The sequence below is a fragment of the Dendrobium catenatum genome, unplaced genomic scaffold (genome assembly GCF_001605985.2).
Source record: "Dendrobium catenatum unplaced genomic scaffold, ASM160598v2 fragScaff_scaffold_338, whole genome shotgun sequence".
Classification (NCBI taxonomy): Eukaryota; Viridiplantae; Streptophyta; class Magnoliopsida; order Asparagales; family Orchidaceae; genus Dendrobium; species Dendrobium catenatum.
In genome coordinates this window covers 1,243,820-1,267,348 of record NW_021318800.1, presented here as the reverse complement: position 1 = coordinate 1,267,348, position 23,529 = coordinate 1,243,820, and the positions used below count along the sequence as shown (strand labels likewise).

Genomic DNA, 23,529 nt, shown 5'->3' with positions numbered 1-23,529 from the left:
TTAGTAGGAAAATAGTTTTTGAAATTCTTAACTGAAAGTAACTTAGTAGAGTAAAGAGCCACAACCTTATCTTTAACATTTTGAATAATTCTATTGTGGTTCATAACCACACAATTGAAATGAGAATTATTCCTATCTAACCATAAATACCAAAGGGTAAGGGAAGGAATGACATTTCTGATATGACCTTTGGATTTAACAAACCAACAATTAAGTAAAGAATTAATAGAAACAGTAGCATTAAAACAATTTAAGTGGAAAATGTCATCAAAATAATTCTAGGCTTTGACACCTGAAGGACTAGAAATAAAAACATCATGCATATTGTCTATATGATAATATTATTGACATTTAGATGAATGGATGAAACCTCTTTTAATCAAATTATCATCCATAGGAATAAACTTTTTAAAATTCTCCAGACAAAAATAGAAACCGTAAAAGGAATATTTTTATGCCATATCATATGGAAAATCATTGAAGCCACTTTCTTAGCTCTAAAGGAATGCCAAGCATCCTTTAATCTAAAGTTACCATCTTTAGTCAAAGCACATAACTGAACATCAATATAATTATTATTTAGGGGGATCTTCAATATTTGTTGAATAATTAAATTAAGAAGAAGATTAGAAAGTTTCTCAACATCCCAACAATTATTAGTAAAAAAATAATTAACCTTCATAGTAGCATTGGAGGAAGTATTAATAATAGAATCAACTGATTGGCCCCCCAACTAACGATCATGCCAAAAGAAGGTATTACCACTACAAGGCCCCAAAAGATAAAAGTCTCAACAATCCATTTAACAGTGCAAAGATGCTACTAAAATTTAGAGTTACCTTTACTAAAAGAACACGTGGAGGGATGCTTTCCCCCACAATATTTGGCAACCATAAAATTAGCCTAAGGCTCTAATTAGCACGAAAATTGTATCATAACTTAAAAGAGAATGTGTTGGCCAAATTATTCATATACTTATACCCCAAAGCCCCCTCATCAAAAGTACCATAATATTTATCCCATGAGGACCAGTGGATTTTGGAATTGCTACTAGCTCCTTTACTAAAAAATTTATTTAAAATTCTATTAATCCTGTTACACATTTCCTGAATAGGAAGCAAAGTTTGAAAAGTATAAATAGGTGTAGAATAAAGAACACTCTTGATAAGATATAATCGACCTTCAAAGCTTAAAAAATTAGAATCCCAAGACAAAAGTTTGTTATGCACAACCATAATTAAATCTTAAAAGATAAGTATTTTTTTCTACCCTTATGAAGAGGCACACTAAGGTACTTTAAAGGAAAAAAATATTGACTCAAACTAGTTGAATTCTTAATAGTCATAATACGATCAAAAGGGACTTTCTTAGCAGAAATAAAGCAACACTTCTGTTTATTAATTCTGTTTATTAAGAGCTAGCCAACTCACCAATATAAATTGGTGAAAGAACCTCAATAGTCTATGAATCGAATTCATTGAAGCATTCATAAAATTGATAAAATCATCCACAAAGCATAAGTGTGATATATGAAAACCCCCTAACTTTCAAAAGTAAATACTAGGATACTTCTCAAAAAGATTAGCAAGACCTATAGAAATGTACTCAACCATAATAATGAAGAGGGCTAGAGAAATGGGATCACCCTGTCTCAGGCCATGGAAAGCCTTAAAAAAACCATTACTTTTACCATTAACAATGATACAAAAATATGAGCTTTCAATAAAATTTTTAACGAGGTTGATAAAATTAAAATAAAAACCAAACAAATTCATAATATCATAAAAGAAAATTCCAATCAATATTATCATAAGCCTTTGCAATATCAAATTTCAAAATCATATTACCACCTCTAACCTTGACATCCAAATCTTAACAAAATTCTTGAGCCAAAAAGATATTATCAGTAATTGCATGCCCTTTAATAAAGTCCATTTTGAATTGGAAAATAAGTTTAAGTAGAAACACCATTAAATGATTCAACAAAATTTTAGAAAGTAGTTTATAATAAAAGGTGCAAAGACTAATAGGTCTAAAATCCTTTCAATTACTAACAAAATAATTATTGGGAATAAGCACAATAGAAGTAGAAGTAAAAAACTTAGGAATAGAACTACCATTAAAGATGTCAATAACAATAGAATAGAGATCATTACCAATAATATGCCATGTTTTCTAAAAGAACATCATCGTGAAACCATCCGGCCTAGCAACGGACTCACCATTCATACCAAAAAATAATCTCTTTAACCTCCTTAAAAGAAGGAGATTTAGAGAAGAAAACATTATCATCTTGAGAAAGAGGTGTAGGTATGATAGAAGTATTATCAATAATAGAAAGGGTTAAAGGTTTTATTAAGATGATAATGAAAATGTTGAACAACTAAATTAGCAATTTCAACACCATCCTCAATAATCGAGCAATCAACAAGATTAATTTTATGAATATAATTAATAGCACGTTTCTGCTTAACCAAGGTGTGAAAATATTTAATATTATTATCATCTTAAACTAGAAGTTTATCAACCACTTTTTACTTCCAATAAATTTCCTCATGAGCTTGTAATTTATATAGGCCATATTTAACCTCTCTCAATAAACAAAAATTAGCTTCAGAAGGCACCAATTGACATTGAGTCTCATAAGAATTCTCCTTATCTTCTGCAATTAAAATATTGGCAAAAAGATTCTTAAAAACATTATGATTCTACCATTTTAAAACAAACATAAGCCTTTTCATTATAAACCAAAATCTTCTCAAAATAGAGATAGAATTATTCGAATATAAAGGAGCATGCCAATTATCCTTAACCAAATCCATAAATGAATCATTAAGTAATCAGATGTTTTGAAATCTAAGTTGAGAAAGAAAATGCCTCACTCTAGGCTTAATTTTTGAAATCTAAGTTGAGAAAGAAAATACCTCACTCTAGGTTCAATTTTAATAAGAAGAGGAGAATGATTAGAGAGGGTCCTGCTAAAATGTTCAACATTAGTAGACTCAAAAGAATTCTTACAATAGTCATTAAATAAAGCTTGATCTAACCTTTACCATAAATGCCCATCATGCAAAATAAAGTTATCACCACAGTTAAGATACAATCCATAAACATAATATTAAAATCGTCCATAGAATATAGATAGGGAGAGAGCCCCCTATGTGCTTAGACGGGTAAGCTATAGTATTAAAACCTCCTCCCATAAGCTAGGGAAGGTTGGAAATACTATGAAATGGAGTAATTTGTTCCCATAAAATCTTTCTGGTATAACGAGAGGAAGCATCATAAACAAAAGAATCACAAAATTCCAAATTAGAACTTTCAATATTATAATGAATAACTTGAGTAAAATCACCAATAATGTTTAGACAAACAAAATCTTTCCAAAAAACCCAAGTTTTATTGGCCACATTCGACAAAACATGCTTAAATCCCATAAATTTAACAGTACCAATAACTTATAAGAGGAGATAAGAGGCTCAAGCAAGAGAAAAATCGAAACATTATAAACACGGCATAAGTTTTTAACTCTAAACTTAGAAGAAGGGCACCTAATGCCCCTAACATTCGAAATAATATCATTAAACATAAAAAATAATATGTTAATGGGAATTATGCGAATAGGTGCTTTTACGTGATTCTAGAGTAAAATTCTTTTGCTTCATATCTCTCATACCATGACCCTTGGTATAGCTAGTAATTTATCATCTCTAGAAAAGCATTTAGCCTACATATCCATATCTTCAATGTCAGTAAAAGCATCAATATGGTAATGATCATTCAAAGGAAGTTTATTTTCATTAATAATACCTAACTTCCCCCTTGAAAGAGGCAATTTTCCTTCCTTATAGAAACATAGCCTTCCACATTGGTTTCATTGTTTACAACCTTAGTCGTTTTTGGCGGGCTGTTCTGGGATGTCGGCGGTTGGCCCGGCAGCGGTCGCCGACGGCGAGGCTACTGATGGCTTCAGTTTTGTTAACATGCTGATGTCTAGTCGTCCTGTTAAGAACGGGAATCTGGTAATCCGTGAACCTACTGTTCCATTATCGATCTCCCCTATTCTAGTTCCTGGGAAAGGGAAAGAAATAGTTTATTCAATAAAGGGTCCTGGATCGCCCTTAACTAGTCTTAATTTCAATCACACCGACAGAGAAAATTCTTCCTCGTCTGATTTGAAAATCTTTGTAAACCATTATGATAATTCTGTAAGAATGATCAGCGGATCACATCTCCCTTCAATTCCAAATATGAACGGATGTTCTTCAAATGTTTGTGAAAATGACAGGAAAGAACCTGTATTGGCTAAGGATCTCCACGGCCTAGTTAAAAGAGGAGACAAGGAGGGATCAAATCTGTGGTCAAAACAGAATCATCTCAAAATTGATTTGAAGGCATTTTCGAATTGCTTAACAGAGGATGGTTGTGTTGTGAAATTGTTTGAACCAAACATGAAGGCTAATTCTGATCGTTTGAATCTATACATAGTGGTGAAAGCTTTTGGAGCTGATATCTCAAAACCAATGATGGCGTGGGAGCTAAGACGTCAATGGAACCAATTCGGTAAATTTCACCTGACTTCTTTGGGGATAGGTTAGATGTTATGCTCGTTTGATGATATGGAGACAATGGAGAATGTTATTATGGGTGGACCATGGTTTGTTAAAGGTCACATTATTGGATTGGATAGATGGAGCTCGGACTTCTCTCTATCTTCTTTAAAAGGCTTAAGCTCTCCGGTTTGGGTTAGGCTTCCTAACCTCCCTTTGTTTTATTGGGATGAAATCAACGTGGCAAGGATTGCTTCCCTTTTTGGTACTCCTCTTCTTCTTGATGGGAACATGTTCCAATGGAGCAAGAGTGAATTTGAAAAAGTGTGCGTTAGGTTGGAGCTTAATAAACAGCTTCCACTGGGAGTATGGGTGGATGGTCCTAAAGGGAGATTTTTCCAAAAAGTTGAGTATGAAAGGATTTCATCTCTTTGTTACAATTGTGGCAAAGTTGGTCACTTTGATTATGCTTGTGGAGCTAATAATGTGGTGAAGTGCTCTGTTCCGGAGGAGGGTATTTGTAATAAGGGTGTCGAGAAGATTGGGGCATCCAAGGATAGTTCGACCTATAATCCTTGGATCCATGTCCATTATAGGAAGAAAAACAAGATCGATCAGAGGAGAAGTAGGCAGATTTATTCCAATCTGATTCCTAAAAGTTTTAAGTAGGTTTTTAAGGAGAAAGAAGTCCAGGAGAAATCCCAGTCTGCTGCTGAAGAGGAGGGGTTGGTGATGCCAGCGAAAGGAGATCTGGATGGATCGGACCTCCAGATTTTGAAAGAAACTGGATCTACAGAATGTAATTCGGTACTTCCTTCTCTCTCAGTTTTTTTTGTTCCAAATAGCAATAAATTCGATCTACTCAATGAAGTTGATGAGGAAGTTTTTGAGAAGAACAATACAACATTATCAGAGGGTGAATTGGTTAACAGTGAAGATTTGGTTTACAATGGGGAAACTGAGGTTAATAAGGATAATGTAGAAATCATCCAGGCTTTGATACTAGAGGAGCAGATCTTAATGGAAAGGCTAAACCAAAACTTCAAAAGGAGTTGAAGTTTTTGGGACCACTCAATCCATCCTCTAGACTTAAAAAACAAGAAGGAGTTAGTAGAAAGAAGGGCGGGGGACCTTCCCCCTTGGTGACTAAATGAGCTCCTTTTTTTTTTGGAACTGTAGGGGGGAAAATAAGAGGGAGGCCCCTTTATATCTGAAGGAAGTTATTAGTGATTGGAAGGCCATTTATGTGGGCATTGTGGAAACTAAAATAGATACATTGGAAAAATGGGATTTTAATAAGCACATGGGTAAAGATTGGGATTTCTTTCTTTATCCATCTAATGGTTTGTGTGGTGGGATTGTAGTGATGTGGAGGTCTGACTTGGCCAGTTTCTCTTTAATTACAGCAAATGAGCAATGTGTGATTGGGAAGCTTTGTATAGCTAATAAAGGATCTTGGATTATCTCTACTGTGTATGGGAGTATAGATGTTTATAGCAGGAGGAATTTGTGGGATTGCCTTGGCTCTCACTCTTGTTTGGAGGTTCCGTATGTTATTGGAGGTGATTTTAATTGTATTCTTTCCCAAGAAGAAAAAAGGGGTGGTAACAAATTCAAATTCTCTCTTGCTCCTCAAGAGATGAATTCATTCATGAACAGGTGTGATCTCCATGATGTGGGAGTAATTGGGCCTAAATTCACTTGGTGTAATAACAAAAGTGGAAGAGCACATATTTGGGAAAGGCTCGATAGGTGTCTTCTCAATTCCAAGGCCTTGGAAGCTCTTCCACAGGCTGTTAATCGACAAGTGGCACGGGTAGCATCTGACCACTGTCCTGTGGTTCTTAAGCTTAACTTTTGGAATTTCCATCACCCAAAGATCCTGCTGTTTGAAGATGTGTGGCTCTCTTATCCCGCTGCATTTCACGTTGTCAAGAAAGCTTGGAGCAAACAGTTTAGAGTTGTTCCTATGGAGGTGTTAAACACAAAATTTTGATTTGTGTTGAGGACTCTTTTCTTTTGGAACAGATCCAAGCACAATAGTTTGATGGAGCTCAAAGAAAAACTTAAAAAAGAAGCGGATGATCTGCAAAATGAAGAGACCAATGGGAGCGGGCTGTCTGAGAAATCAGTATTGCTGCTCAAGTCCAAAGTCCATGAATTGAACACTACTCTTGCAAGGTTAAACGTTTGGTGGAGACAAAGGGTCAAAGTCAAATGGATTAAGGAGAGTGACATTAACTCTCAGTTTTTCCATTCTTTTGGTAACGGTAGGAAGAATGGTAATTTAATAAAACACATCAAGGATGGCTCGGGCAACCTGGTGAATGATCAAGGTGCAATTGAACAATCCTTCTTGAGTTTTTTCTCTCAAAAGTGGAAGGAGCGGGAATGTAAGGTAACGGGGTGGCCGAACAGGATAAATGGTCTAAGTAATGAAAGCGTGGAATTACTGGATGCTGAATTCACAATGGAGGAAATTGAGAAAGTCATATCCAGCCTTGGTAGCAATATCTCTCCAGAGATTGATGGAATTTCGTATTCCTTCATCAAGGGGTATTGGAAAATAATAGCTCAGGACATACGGGAGGCTATATTTCAGTTCATCTCTACTGGCAAAATGAATGAGAAGTGGAAAGAAACATTGATTGTGCTTATTCCCAAGGTGCAAAATCCGGTTGATCCTTCTCAATTTCGTCCTATTAGTTTATGCTTGTCTATTTACAAAATCATTGCTAAACTTCTTTTAAATAGACTTAATTTTGTTATCAACGATTTGATTTCAGAAAACCAAGCTGCATTTCTTAAAGGTAGACCTTTATCAGAACATATCCTTTTGGTGCAAGAAATTGTTCATAAGTTCAGATTTTCTAAATAAAAAAAAGGATTGATGGCTGTGAAAATTGATATGGAACAAGCATACGATTGTATGTCTTGGAGGTCGTTGGAAAATATTCTTCATTACTTTGGGTTTCCTAAGGTTTTTTTCTAATTTTATCATTGAATGTGTTACTTATCCAAGGTTCTCTATTTTATTCAATGGGATCCAATCTAAGTGGATTGAGGCTATGAGTGGGTTCAGACAGGGAAGTCCACTCTCCCCCTATTTGTTCATCTTATGTTCCCAATTTTTATATAACAATTTGCACCAAATTGGGAATAACTTTGGAATTAAAGTGGCTGTCTCGTCTCCCAGAATCTCCCACCTTCTTTATGCCGATGACATACTTATATTCTCTGAAGCCAATACTGAGAAAGTGAAAGTTGTTAAGAAAAGCATTGTGGATTAATGTAGCTGGACAGGACTTTCAGTTAATGTTCAGAAATCTGCCATTTTGTTTGGGAAATCAGTTAACAGAGCAAAGAAAAAATCCTTATTAAAAATCCTAAAGTTTAAAGTGGTGTAGGAAATGAAATACTTGAGGATTAATCTTCGTATGCGTAGAGTGATTTCTTCTGATTTTCTTTTCATGCTCAAGAGGGTATAAGCTAGAATTAATAGTTGGGGCAATAAATTTTTTTCTTTAGCTGGTAGAATTGTGCTAGTGAAGTCCATCTTGCTTTCTATTCTAATCTTCTATGTCTTTCATGCTTTGATTCCCATCAGCATTCTGAAAAAATTGGAGAGGATCTGTGTGGATTTTATCTGGAAAAAAGCAGATAATGAATCGGGTATGCACTACATTTCTTGGGAGGTGCTTTGCAAACCCTTTGCCGAAGGAGGAGCGGGGTTACACTCTCCTGTTGCATTGATGGGGCCGCTGAGATCTAAATTTTCTTGGGAATTTATTAAGGAATCCAACTCTTTGCTGTACAGGACTTTAAGAGCTAAATACGGGAATGTTCTCTGTAGTGAAATAAAAGGGAGAAACTGCTCAGTTACCTGGAAAATTCTTTCAAATGGCATGAAGGCTTTGCAACTTATTTTGAGATGGAATGTGGTTACTGGTGATTCCATTGATCCTCTTCAAGATATCTGGATTCAAAATAAAAGGATGTCCAATTGGCATACATTTGTTAATGTCATGGTTGATGAAGTTCCAAGGCTTAGTTTTTTTATCCAGAACAGAGTATGGAATATGGGGGAGTTAAGTAAGTATTTTGGTCCGGAACTCATCAAGTTGATTGTACAGACGGAGATTGGAAGTGGGAAGGATTCCAGAGATCTACTTAAAAATTTTTCAGGGAAATCATTAGCAGCTCTGATTAGATCTTTTCAATATACTAATTGTAATAATGGAAATGACTAGAAATGGCTCAGGTTAAGTAAACTGTCCGCTAGAGTGCATTGCTTTTGGTGGAGATTGCTTCAAAGTGGTATTCCAACTATGGAGTATCTCAGGTATAGGAGAATTATCAATTCAAATGGCTGTCCAAGGGGCTGTTCAGTTGTAAGAAATGAGGAACATATTGTAGTTAATTGTAGTTTTCTTGTCCGGTTGTTCCACACCTTGGAGGGATGGGGTTTCCCCATTCCTAGATACAATAATTGGTCTGACTGTATCCACGGGTTAAAGGAGTTAGCTCGGGTAAATCCTTTCTTGGTCATTATGTACTGCACATCTGTCTACTATTCATGGAAGAGGAGGAATGATGCTACCCATGGAGGCAAGGAATTGGGCATGAGTTTTATGTCAGCCAAAGAAATTGAGGTTGCTGTTGTTTCTTCAAAATGCGGTATCATCTCGGATCACTGTTGAGCCAATCATCTTGGTAAGCTGTCCAACTCTTCTTGGCACCCCCCTCCACCCGAGTGGATTAAAGGTAATTTTGATGCTGCACTTCTTGACTCCAATGAGGCTGGGCTTGCCGGAGTTTTTAGAGAAAATGAAGGGAGATTCTTATTTGCTTTTGGAATCAAATGTGTCCATTGGGACATTGGTTTGCTTGAGCTGATGGCTATTCGGGCGTTGAAAATGTTTCACAAGTTCTGGAAATCCGAAGCTAAGGGGATTATCATCGAAGGGGATAATCAGAACGTCATCAATTACCTTCAGAGATCGTTGAATAAAAGTCATCACAACAATGAAGAGTTGGAAGACCTGTCATTATTGGAAGACTTTGTTATGTTTATTTTTCATTTCGTTCCTAGAGAATGTAATCGTTTTGCTTTTCTTAAAGATAAGTGTGATAGATGTTCTATCATTCTCTAGGTTGTATCTGTTTTTGTGATTTAATTAGTTGCCTTTGGCATTTTCAAAAAAAAAAAAAAAACATTACCTCCTATTTCCTTCACCAAATCAAGTTGGACAATGTCCTAAACAATCACATCAGCTTGATCAGTTTCCTCATCCACAACAATATTGTAACCAATCCAGCCTCCATGAGAGGCTTAAGAGAAAGGGAAACATTATTTAGATTAGTATCAATGCTTTTGTCATTCACATTATGAAAAATAATAGGTAAAGAAGATATAGAGTTAAGATTGACTTCTTGCACTTGATTCAACTCATCAATAATAGTAGTATTGGGTTTATCCTGAACAAAATCCATAATTAACAATTCATTAATTAGATCTTGCACTTTATGTACAATACCCACATTACAATCATGATATGGAGTAACAATGTCCAATTCAACTGAAAGTAAATCACTTTTATGCAAATGTTTAGAATAATCCTTTTCCATGCCCATGCATCTTACAATGAGAATAGAAAATAGGTAAATTGTCAAATTAAACTTTTTGAAAATAGCCATTATGTTCCAAACCAATCCAAACCTCATTGAGATGCTTCTTCGATATATCCAATTCAACTTACACACGAGAAACAGACAGTCATTAAATGGACACTATAGCTTAATAAGTTTGCAACAGTCTACCAAAGATACAAGCCAAGACAAATAAGATTTGATAATTAAAAAAATGCAATCGATGATTCAGAAAAGAAATCCACATAAGGGTTACGAGAGATTCTTCATGCAAATGAAAATCAAGTGTCCATTTAAGCAATCTCATTTAACAATCCTGAATGTAATAGGACCTGCTAGAGAAGAAATGGCTATATTGAAAAGCATTGCTCAGTTGAATCACAATATGCCTAGAATCCAACAAACCAACTTGAAGCCCAGAGTGCAGCATAGTGAAACCCATTCCTACCATCGTCATCTCCCGAAGACCTCAAAACCTATAGACACAACAATGAAACTTAATGAAAAAAAGATGAAAAGGAAACCAAAGATGCAAGACGATTAGATAAATCCATTAAAAAAAATGCCAGAAAATGAAGAAAAAATGAAAGCCCTAGTTCACTTCAGAACCGCCTAATACAACCTTAAATCTATTTATTTGGACAAGTGGATAAGGGGAAAAGACTTCTCAAAGATCTACTAATTTTTGGTGAAATTAGATCCTTAACTACACACTCAGACAATGCTTTCCATGCTGCACAATTTGAGTGGGTAGCCAGTGATCAGTGCTCTTTTAATTGGAGCCATCAGATCAACGCTAAATGACATTGATTTAAAGATTAAAAATTACATAATCAATGTTTGAAACAAGATACGATGAAATCAGGATTGTCATTTTAAATAAATGGTCCTAATTTCATCTTTGACCTTCCATTTAACTTAAAGACTATAGGCGTATTATTGCTAGATTCTAGAGATTAGTGGATGGATTTGGTTTAAACTTCACACTAAGCATGGGTAGAGTGAGAAAATTCAATCTGTTGGTCTTAACCATAGGGATTGAGTATTTCTTGGACACTTGCCTAAACCAATCTATGATGAAGTTCGGGAATGGAGTGTTACAAGAAGTAAAACTGTAATTCCATTGGCCTTACTATAGGGACAATCACTAGACGCTTGAAATATTTCTTCTAAAGAAGTCACGACTAGAAGATGAATAGGTTTGGCATTGAGTTTTCACAATTTAATCCTCACTGTAGCTCACTCAAAACCACCTCAAGACCTCACAAAGATAGTTAGCAAAAAAAAAAGGTATTATCTTTTTTTTGAAGAAAAAGCATAAAAGCTTTGAATAAAAACAAAACGATTACATCCTAATGGCATTCGATTCCTCCTTTAACACTTTAGTAAAAGTGGGAGGAATCTTATTCAACACTAAATCATCCCAAATGAATGAACTAAAAATTGCATAGTTAGCACATTGGTCCACTAACTTATTGCAAACCCTTTTAACACAATTGAAAATAACATAATTAAAATCTTTAATAATAGATAAATCTCCCAATTCATTAGTATCTTATCTCATGATACCTTTAATAAAATTGATGACATTCTGATAAGCATACATCCATTCTCCAGTCACTTCTTTGAAAGAAAGAATAGCTTAAAGTTCCAAGTAAGAGATGTCCCAATGAATAAGCTTTTTACCAAATGCCATAAAAAATCTTCCTCTATGGTCTTGAATTACTCCACCAATTCCATCCTTATACGAAGAACAGAGTGCAGCATCAAAGTTTAGCTTCAACCAATCTGGTGGAGGGGGATGCCAAATATCATCAAACAACATAACCAGTTGGTTAACACCTCAGATACCCGAGCTCTTACCATTTGACTGCTGAGAAACCGCTGCATAACTCACTACATTGGTTGCTATTACCAAAGAGCTAGATCGGTTGCCATCATGAACTAGTTAATTCCTAGCTCTCTATAATAAATATACCAAGTTACAAAAGAGACCAATCAACCAAAGGTTTTTGCTGTGAAGCCATATGAAAGAAGTTTCAAAAGAATTGAAACTAGGAATTTGAACAACCCACTTGCTTAAGATTTGAGTAGCTTCTCTTTATTTCCTGCATTTAGTGACTAAATGCTCAAAGTCTTCAGCCTCCTCACACCCCCATGGGCAGCTCTCCATACTTTGTAATCTTCTATAGCAAAGAAAGTGATTAGTAGGAATAGCCTTGTGAGGCAGTCTCCACCAGAAACTCTCCACTTTAGAACCTACATTAATTTTTTTTTCAGCCAATCCCATTCATTTGATTCTAAAGGTTGATCTCCCAAATACATAGTAGCCATTGCAACAATTAATTTACCTGGAATCATTTGGATCAATTCGAGCTTATCTTCTTCCTCTTCATATGAAATCCAAATGCCAGAAATCAATTTTACAAGTTCTGTACCACAGAATTCCTCTAACTTCATTACATTTTAGCTCCCATTATATATCCAGCTATCCACCGTGCATTCATAGCACTCCACTGCTTTTACAAATGTTGGCCATTTGTCTAAACTTTTATCTAGTAACCACTTATCTTTAAAGACATTCACAAAATTCCCATTTGCAATTTTCCATTTGACAATTGTTTTTAGGAACTTCTCTCCACTTCTTATAAGTTTACAAGCTACTGAACCTGAGTTACCGAAAGAATTGCTATCCATACAGGAGCCATACTTAGGGAATAGGATCATATGCATCAATGCATCTTTATCTTGAAGATATTTCCAAGCCAATTTTTCTCTCAATGGCCCATCTTTCTTTAAACAGGGAACCAACCCACGTCCCCCTTGATTCTTTGGTTTGCAAAGTGAATCCTAGCTTACATAGTGAAACCAATTCCTACCATCATTCTTACTCCATATAAAGCTCCTGCATAACTTGTCAATTTCATTAAAAATAATTCTAGGTACCAAAGAAAAAGATGAATGGAATGTGGGAAATGATAACAACATGATTTGACCAAAGTTAATCTTCCGGCCAAAGAGATAAATTTCCTTCCCATACATTTAACATGCTCAAAACTTTATCCAACAGAAAATTGAAATCAGCTTTGACAAGTCTTCTCAAGGCCATTTTAATGCCCATGTATGAGAATTCTTTTATTTCCATTAAGTCCATGACTTTATCAATCCTTTTCCTTCTTCTTTTCTTAACATATTTCTGAAAGGAAATCCTAATTTTTTTGAATTTACACTTTGGCCCGTCCATCTACAAAATTCCATGATTGTGCTTTTAACCTCCTTAACCATTTCCATTCTAACTTCTGAGAAAATGATGACATCGTCAGCATAAAGTAAATGGGAAATCAAAAGCCCATTAGTAGAAATTTTAATGCTAATCGAATCCTTCTATTATTAGAATGCATTGGATAGTAATTGAGCACATAAAATAAACAAGAATGGAGAGAATGGACACCCTTGACGGAATCCACTCTTTGCTTCAATCCAATTTGATAAGTTCCCATTAATAGATAATGAAAAATAAGGACTAAAAACACAATACATGACTAGCTTAGAAATTTTTGTTGGAAAGACAAAATACTCCTAAGCTTTGCTTAAAGTAGGCCAACCCATTGAATCATAGACTTGCTCCATGTCTATTTTAAAAGAGACTAAACCTTTGGAAGATTTAGAGTGCCTAAACTTGTGGAAGACTTCAGGTGCTACCAATACATTATCCGATAGTGATCTACCTTTCAAGAATGCCACTTTCTCTACCAAAATTAGTTTATAAACAACCTGTAATAGTCTATTCAACATCATCTTTGCAGCTAACTTATAAACTAAATTACATAAGCTGATCGATCTAAAGTTAGAAGGAGATAAAGGGTTTTTTACTTTAGGAACAAGCACTATGATAGTTTCTTTCCACTCCTTGCACATCATTCCTGTTTTAAAGAAGTGATCCACTGCATTGCACTGATCTATCATGATTATAGACCAATATGCCTTGAGGAAGGAATAAGAAATCCCATCTTTGCCCAGAGCAATGTTTTGACTCAGCTCTTGGATCACCTTTTCCATGTCTTCAATCATAAACTCTCTGTTGAGTACCAAAAAGTCTTCTATGCTTAATGTCTTCCAAGGATTGGGCCATCCCACTAAGGAACATTCCCTTTCTTTCCACTTTTTCTTGAAATAGTTGTTGAGAACATTTTCCACCTGCATCTATTCTTCCACGATCAATCCATTCTCATCATTAATTTTGTGAATAAAATTCATATTCCTCCTTGCACTGGCATAAGTATGAAAAACTCTCGTACCCTTTCTTTAGCCATTTCACTGGCTCACTGCCTCCACCATGAACAAAGACAAGCTATGGTAGAATTTAAATTATCCATTTTTACCTTGAGTTGCCAAGCTTCCTCTTAATTCAAAAACCCAATATCAGCTTCCTTAGTTTATAAATCAAGGATTTGTTTCTTCAACTCCTCTTTTAACTGATTTAGCTCTTTATACTTGGCTTTACTCTAATAAAACAATGCTTTTAATGTTCTATTCATCTTTTGATTCAAAATTTGAGGAAGATTGCCACAATCTTTTCTCCCCCATGCCTTCTTAACAACGATCAAGGATGCTGGATACGAAGCCCACACCTCTTCAAACTTTATCTGCTTCTTACTTGTCTTATTGAACTCCAACAAATTCAACAATATCGGATTGTGCTCTTATGTGATCCTTGCCAAATGCCTCACCACCATCCATTGGGACAGGTTCATAGCCACAGAATTATGAAGGCTCCTATCCAGCTTCTGTAATATCCTTTTAGCTCCCTTTTAGTTATTACACCATGTAAACTTAGGACCGATGCTCTCCACTTCATGTAAATCATTACATGTGATAATGGACTTCATCTCCTTAGGGCCTAGAGAATAAATAAATTCTCTTCCTCCCTTCTTCTCCTCCCTTGATAGCAAACTATTAAAATCACCACCTACTATCATAGAGACTTCCTTAGATACATGAAACTCCAACCTTTCCCAAAGTGACCTTCTACTATAAGTAACCCTAATTCCATATACTATTGCAATTTTTCACTTCCCTTTGTTGAGAACCTCCAACTCCGCAACCACAAATTGTGAAGAAGATTCCAATACTTCAAATGAAACCATATTTTTCTTCCATAGCACCATGATTCCTCCGGATAGTCCTTAAACTGGGACATGAAAGAAGTCCCATTCCATTCCTATCAACAGATTTACATCTCTTCTATCTATTGAAGCCAACTTAGTTTCATGTAACCCAAGAAAGAACACTCCATACTCCTTAGCAAACTCTTTTAAATATAGGGAAGGTTATCTTTTTTTTGCTCCCCTACAATTCCAGAAACCTATGGATGATTACAAAGGGAAGATTTCCCCAAATTCTCCTTCGAATAACATTCCCCCCTCCTATTCCTTGAGACCGATTTAATTGGCCCCAAACCCTTAAGTTGCTTCAAATCTTTCTTCCTAACAATGGCTGAACTATCCCCCAAATTATTCAACTGAGCTGTAATCTCACTATCATCCCCCTTATCAATGACTTCATCTTCACTTTTAACCACTAGAACATTAGGCAACTCCATTTCCTTATTGTTCAAAAGATCCATATCTTCTAAAATTTAATTTAACACATCAAAATGATTTGCATTGTTGAGATTACCTGTAGAGCTGAAAGCATCAACTCCTTCCACGGGTTCATCATGCATTCTTTTCTGAGGAGGAATATAACTTGAATTTTGTTCCAGAACTTCTACTCGAGAACTGGATTTCATCATGATACCTTCAATCTGATTTCCTCCACCATTATCTGATTTCTTCATCTTTTGCTTTGTGCCATCATTTTCCTTATCTTTAGATCCCAAAGGCTTATTTGAGTCCTTCCAACCTGGTCTAACCTAGGTATTCTTGAATTTCAGACTTCTAAATTTTTTCCTCCTATAATCTACATGAATCTAGGGATCATAAGTCTCTTTATCAATTAGATTTACTTCTTCAATTGTAGACTTTGCATTTGGAATTGGCTTTTCTGATGCAACCAATCCTTCATTGGAAAATTTTGACTGAATAGCATCCGACTGATTTCCTGCTACAGTCTCATCATAGCTACTCTTCACATGCCTAATTTTCCCACATCTGAAATATAAATCTGAAATTGTTTCATACTCAAATCTTTGATAGAATTTCCCAGAAGCTCCTTCCACCCATGATCCCATAGGCAACTTGTTCTCAAGCTTGATTTTGACACAAATCCTGAAAAACTCCCTTCTCCCCCATTGAAACATGTTCTCATCAACTAGATACGGAGTTCCAACCATTGAAGCAATTCTACAGACATTCACTTCATCCTAACATTGTTAGGGGAAGTTTGGCATCTTAAACCACACAAGAGATGTTAAACCTTTAAGAGAAGTAGGCTGAAATGCTGGAGACCACTTATCTGGACCAATGATATGCCCATTCACATACCAAGTTCCACTTAAGAGAACTGACTCAAGCACCTTTGGGTCTTCAAAGCACATAAGAGCCATCCTCCACCAAGCAGAGTAATGTGAAACTTGCCAAATTGAGTCTGTTGTCTCCTTAGCTCCATCCCTATTATATGGCAAGGCAGAAATTCTTTGAAAACCTTCACTACTAGTGATTTCTTAAATTTGTTAGAATTTTCTAACTCCTTCTCCTTGTTAAGCATAATAACCCCATATACATTAGAGCATTCTCCATAATCAAAATCAATCACTTTGAAATTAAACTTCTTATTCCATGCATTGGTGGTCACCTTATTAGATTGAATAGGACCTTCTATTGTCAGATCCTTACTGCAATTGCTTAATTGCTGAAATGCATTCCCAGACCTTACCCGATTCACCAGAAAACAATTGCACTTCTTTCAAATTCCCTATTACTGGGATTTTCTCAACATTTACATCTACAGAAATAGGGAGGAACTACCATCATTAGAAGCAACTGATGTCAATGCCTTTGTTGATAGCATATCAGATTTAGATACGATAACATCAGAATCGACATTTGAATCACAAAGACAATTTTTCATTCCTTTTTGTAAAACTGAAAAATTGATAGCTTCATCCGAACCTTCATTGAGCACCTTTTTACCTTTTCCCATATACTCCAATAGATTCTTCTGCTTAGTATATTTTCCCTCATTTATTACCAAGGCTCCAACGTTTTTGAACCCTGGTTTCGACTCATAAACAAACACTAACCTTGCGTCACCAAAAACAAGGGGAGACGACCCATTACTTGGATGACGAAGAATCCGAACAGTGTTAGATGATGCCCGATGACCATCAGTGGTGTTGGAGGGTGGAGGCCGACAGCCCTCCACCGTCAATGGTGGCAAGCAAAAATTACGGGAGATGAAAATTCAAAAATTGAAAGTTTTTCTCTCTCTAGGAAATCTGAGACTCTATCTCTCTACTAACAATTGAATTTGTATTATTGGTTGTATTTCTAAACCTATAAAAAAAGGTGTTATCACTCTATGGATTTTAAATGAAATCTTGATTTAAACCATTCTTCAAAGAAATTGAGGGGTATTTATAAGTTTCTAAATTGCACTTAAATAGGATTTTAGCTCTGTTAAAGCCCTCTTTGGGCAAGTTGAGAAAGTTATAGAGGTTTAAGGAAGAAGTCCTGATGCTTTAGGGGTTTGGGTTGGCTTGGATTGAAGTAGTGGGCTTAACCCATTTGTGACATGCTGATGATTTTCATGAAGATGTCTAGATTTAGCCAAGCCATATTGTCAACCTCTTAGAACATTATTTCACTTGATTGAAGCACCACCTTGACTTGGGCAAGTTGAGCATTAAAGTTAGCTTAGTTTGGGTAGATTGAGAAGCATCATATTAACTCATAGAGTCAACTCAAGCAAGTCAAGGGTTACATTAACCAGGGAAGATGTAATGAGCCATATGAAATGAAATCAAAGTGCTTAGTTGTATCAATTGAGTAATGGATTATAATAGGTTAAATGCATTATGATTTTGGCCACTTGGGTCAAGCTATGTGGCTAATAATAGTGGCATTAGTGCATAGGATTGGCACCTAAAGATCCCATCAATATCTCTATAAGTTTAGATGAGTTCAATCAAGCCTTGGTCAATGCAAATGCAAAGCATTTCAGTGTATGATACCTTTGTAAACCTTGGTTGACTTGGTCAATCAAGTTGACTCAATTCTGGAGATTTGATCCATTATATTATAATGGATGTATTAACTTCATTGGTGGTGGTTCCAAGGTTTGGCAAGGTATTATTATTTTTTTTTTCTTACTTTTTCTCTGGCAAGGTATTCTTATATGAAATGTATGCTTAAACCCTTCTTATATATATGCATATTGATTTCTTATAAATAGTTGTTTAGTTCTACTAATAAAGTTGTTCAATCACATAAATAAATATTAAGTACATTTTAGTGTACTTTCCTAGTACCTTCCTTGAGTAAAATTAAAGGGAAGCTAGAGAAGTGCAAGATACAATCCTTAGGATAGTTTAGCCCGTGTCTTTATAAGAAACACTTAAAGCGGAGGAAAAAAGATTGAAGAGAGGAAACTTTAATCCTTTCTGGTAATGAAATTCCATTAGTTCTCTTGTACTTTGTTCTTTGATGAATATATTGAAAATAAGTTTTTTTTTTTTGGTTTCTTATATGTCTGGCTAAATTTCTTACTTTGGATTGATGATTTAAAGAACATATCTAGTACTAATGAAGAATTTTATACTCTAAAGAATTTTTGAATATTTTTAATATATTATGTTTTTTATTTAATACTTAAAATGATCATATGTGTAGTTAAAACCTAGTATGAAGTATAACCTCAATAGAGGAATGCATGGGTAATCATGAATATTGAAAAAGAATGTTGAGATGACTAGACATGGAATGTTTGAACATTCGAGGTTCAATAAAGATGATAAAACTATAGGGCTTCAGTTGAAATCCTTTTTTCACCCATACAAGCTTGACAGAGATTTAGGGATGTATATATTTTAATCTGCTTCTAAAATAAGATTTTTATTAGGTAAAATATGACACTTACGTACATCAATCTAAAACATTTTATTAAGAATTATGTCAATTATACTACTTATTTTTATTCAGTGATAAAAACTCAAAAATATCATTTATATTTTAGTGGGATAACTTATGCAATTACAATAAATAGTAGAAATTTAATTGCAAGAAATATAAATCTTTCCCATGGGTTTGACACTCTACTTCATCACCGTTTTACTTGATTCAGCACTTATACTTGTGTATATTCTAGTGGGTTTAAATTATTGACTTATCAAAGAGAACCTAAGCTTATTTTAATCTTATATGTTGAATCTAACAAGTCTTAGATAAAATTAATCTCGATAAGCCTTAGAAGTCTTTCATAACTAACATAAATCCCATCACCCACCTCATGAGCAATCTATCCAAGTTTAGGAAGTTGCAAAAAAAGGAATAGTTATAGGGAGATCTCCTCAACCCTTTCTCCAAAGATTAATTAAGTAAAATTTGGCAAAGCAATTCTCAATTTTTTGGAAGCCTTTAAAAAGATAACTATTAATATACCAATTTTAGAAGCCTTAAAAAAGATGTCCGTATATGCTAAATTCATGAAAGGAATCCTTAGTATGAAGTGTTAATTTAGCAAATTTGAGACAATAGATTTATCTAAGGAGTACCGTCCTTTCTATGCAGAAGAAACTTCCTAAATGAATGATATATACTAGTAGTTAATACATTATAAAGACCATAGGGGACAAATTTTGTGGATGAGCATTACGTGACTTGGGTGTTAGTATTAGCCTTGTGTAATTTTCCACCTTTATGAGTTTATATTTAGGAGTGGTCTATCCCATCACAGTCAAGTTTTAGCTAACATATCGACTATTCACCTACCAAAATGGGTGGTATGGGATGTTATGATCAAACCATATAAGTTTATCTTTTGTATTGATATAATTATCTTTGATGTGGAGGAGGATAGAGAGATAAACATTATCATAAGGAGACCTTTCCTAGCAATAGGTAAAGCTATGATATTCATAAAGTGGACCTTAACATGAGTGTTTAAGACCTAGAAGTTACTCTTGATTGCTTTAAATCCATAATGTTTCAAAGTCATAAATTTAAAGATTACATTTTGGTAGATTTGGAAGAAGTTATTATTGAGGATTGTAGAGAAAATCTTTATTCTAATTGAACTTTAGAAGAATTCTAGTGTGAGAATGATACTTGTGAGGGCTTAGAAAAAAATTATGATATATGTTGTTGAAAGCTCTAGGATGTTTAAGGGGAGGTATGAGACTTTGGATACATTATCTTTAGATAAAGAATTATGACCTTTTATGGAGGAGGCACAAAATTTAGATTTTAAGGCCTTTATTAACATATAGGTAAGCCTTTTTAGGTATCCACTCAACCCTTCATTAATCATTTATGCAGATCTAGGAAATGCTCAACAAGACTAATTAATTAATATTTTAAGTCACTATATGAAAGCTATTGGCTAGATATTTATGTTACAACTTAGACATCAAGATTGAGTTTTATATAATGTGATTTTTTTTATGATAACAAATAATTATTATTTTTATTACTATTTAACCTAATAAATAATGGGTATATTTTCTTTTTGTTGTTTGTGTGTACTAACATTTTAGAGAAAATATACTCCAGACTGTTGAAGACTTCAAGATAGAGTAGTTAGGATTTTGAGTAATTAAGTTTGTATATTTTTTTATTTTTCTTGAGTCTAAGAGAGTGTGACAGTATTGGGTAACCATTCACACATACAATGGGAATGAAGTAAATCAAATCATTATATATATATATATATATATATATATATATATTATCAAACTAGGTGATTTGTCAAGTTTCTTTTCCCAAAAATGAAGTAAATCAAATCATATCTTTAAATTTTTTTACATTTTCATACTTTACAAAAGTTTTTCATACAAATGATTCATAATGTACGAAATGGGTGTATAGCAATTTGTCCCAAATAAACTCATCATTTTTTAACTATTTATAATATATGAAATTTGTTCATACATATAATTTACATAGTTCAAAATGGGTGCGTACCAATTTTTCCAAAATGAACTCATCATTTTTAAACTATTTGTAATGTACAATATATGTTCATAAGGTTGACTCACAGAGTACAAAATGGGGTCAACCATGTTCATACCAAATGAAGGTTGATTTATTTTAAATGTTTGTAATGTACGATGAGTTCGTACAAATGACTAACAAATTACTAAATGTGGTTAACACAGGATCATACGAGACAAATTTGTTTTGTTTTGAACTATTTTTATAACACAATATTAGTCATATAGATGACTGACAGTGTATGAAATCAGGTTAGTATAAGTTTGTACATAAATTTTTAAACAGTTTTTATAGAAGATCCCTAATTGTATTGTTTGATCCTAGATTGGTTGCCATTTAATTTTCAGATCTCTAAAATATTTTTCTTGTGTTTACTATCTAAGAGACCTAAAAATTGGCATAAATATCTTTTGTTACAATTTTCTCTTAAGAGTGTCCATTGATTGTGAGTGTTTAAGAGAGATTATGAGAGTTAAGTGTGAGAGAATAAGTGAGGGGGAGTTATGAGAAATTCACAAGATTTCCTAAAGTGATGATATCTTTTTCCATCTTCAAAATTTTGCCCATCTCCAATGGAGGCTTATGATAGAAGATCTTCAACATTGGTTTATGCTACTCAGCCATCACCAAGAAGGTGATAAAGGATGTTGGTACTTTGCCATCATAAGGAGGGTGAGAAAGGTTGTTGGTACTCTGCCACACCGGGTTGGTGGAAGAGTTTTTGTAAGGGCTTCTCTGCCTTACTGTGGGAGCAAAAAGAAAGTCACTTTGATTTAGTGCAATACATAATGGAGTCTTTAGGGAGTGGATGTAGGTCTAGTTGTACTAAACCACTATAAAATTTGGTGTTCTTCTGTTCTTTTACTTTCTACTACATTTTTTTTTTCATACTTTATGTTATCATAATTGAAAAAATTTTGTGAAAACCTATCATTGTGTAAAAATTTTTAAAAAAGGTTTTCTAAAATCCAAGAGATTATTCAAAATTATCAATTCACTCCTCTCTTGGTTAGCCTTGGGATAGTTCTATTAAGTCCCACAACCAACACAAACTTTCAAGTGGTATCAGAGCCTATTTCAAAAATTAAATTTGAGACAACTTTTTGAAAAAAAAATTCATGGCTACTTTTGGCAGCTGGAACACTCCTAAGGATATTTGATCACTAGACCACTGTTATTTGATAACATTCCTTTTGACTTTTGAAAAACTCGTATTTCTACTTTTCATCAATCACTTGACTATCACATGTGAATTTTAGTACAGGAAGGTTACATTAGACCCACTATACTTGTTGATGGCATTAGGATTGAAACACCATTTACTTACTGGACTTTAGAGGAAAAAGACTTAGCTCAGTTAAATAAAAAATGTTTAAAAACATTTTTCTGTGCCCTGAAATCTGAGGACTACTTACATGTTTAAACTTATAAAATAGGAAAAGAAATTTGAGATAGACTTTGCATACCATATGAAGGAACTAATGAGGTGAAACAATCAAGATTGAACATACTTTTACATGATTATTAACTTTTTTTTAAGAAATCAAATGATGCAATCACTAACATGTATACATATTTTACACATATAGGTCCCTCATTGCTTGCTTTAAGTAGGGAACTAACAAATTAAAAAAATGTTAATAAAATCTAATGTTGTTTACCTACTACTTATAATACAAAGATAACTATCATAACTGAGTCAAAAGACCAAAATGTTTATTGTATTAAGAATCATCTTAGATCACTGATTACTTTCGAGCAAGGAGTGACTAAAAGATTGGATTGATGCATTTTACAAGTGGAAGGAGAAAATATTGCATTGAATATGGATGACTCATAAAGTGATCAATTATTACGTGAGGATGAAGAGGATATTGCACTAATGCTGAGGTAATTAAAAAGTTTACTTAGAAGAAAGAAATGGAGACATCAACAGAGGAACAAGGGTATGTTCTACAAGAATGCAAAAGTTTCTAATGATGTCATTTGTTATGAAGATAGGAGGCCTTGACATATTTAAACCCATTGCATGAATCTCAATGCTAATCCTAGTAACGAGATAGTTGAGGAGAAAATTAATGTTAGGAAGAGCAAGAAAAGACCATAAAGAGCTTTCTAGGTTGACTTAACTTCAGCTTCCGTAGAAATTAAAGTAGAAGAGAAAGTCACAAACTTTTGCT

The 23,529-nt window shown here is 34.3% G+C and overlaps 1 protein-coding gene across 1 annotated transcript; it reads left to right on the top strand.

Moving 5' to 3' along the window:
- The first annotated feature begins 4,628 nt into the window (after positions 1-4,628).
- LOC110098664 lies at positions 4,629-8,800 on the top strand. Its single transcript, XM_020825561.1, has 6 exons — positions 4,629-5,135; positions 5,220-5,578; positions 5,730-6,098; positions 6,210-6,437; positions 6,579-7,360; positions 8,079-8,800. Exons 1-6 carry the CDS (start codon positions 4,629-4,631, stop codon positions 8,798-8,800), a joined length of 2,967 nt encoding a protein of 988 aa, XP_020681220.1.
- The last annotated feature ends 14,729 nt before the right edge of the window (positions 8,801-23,529 follow it).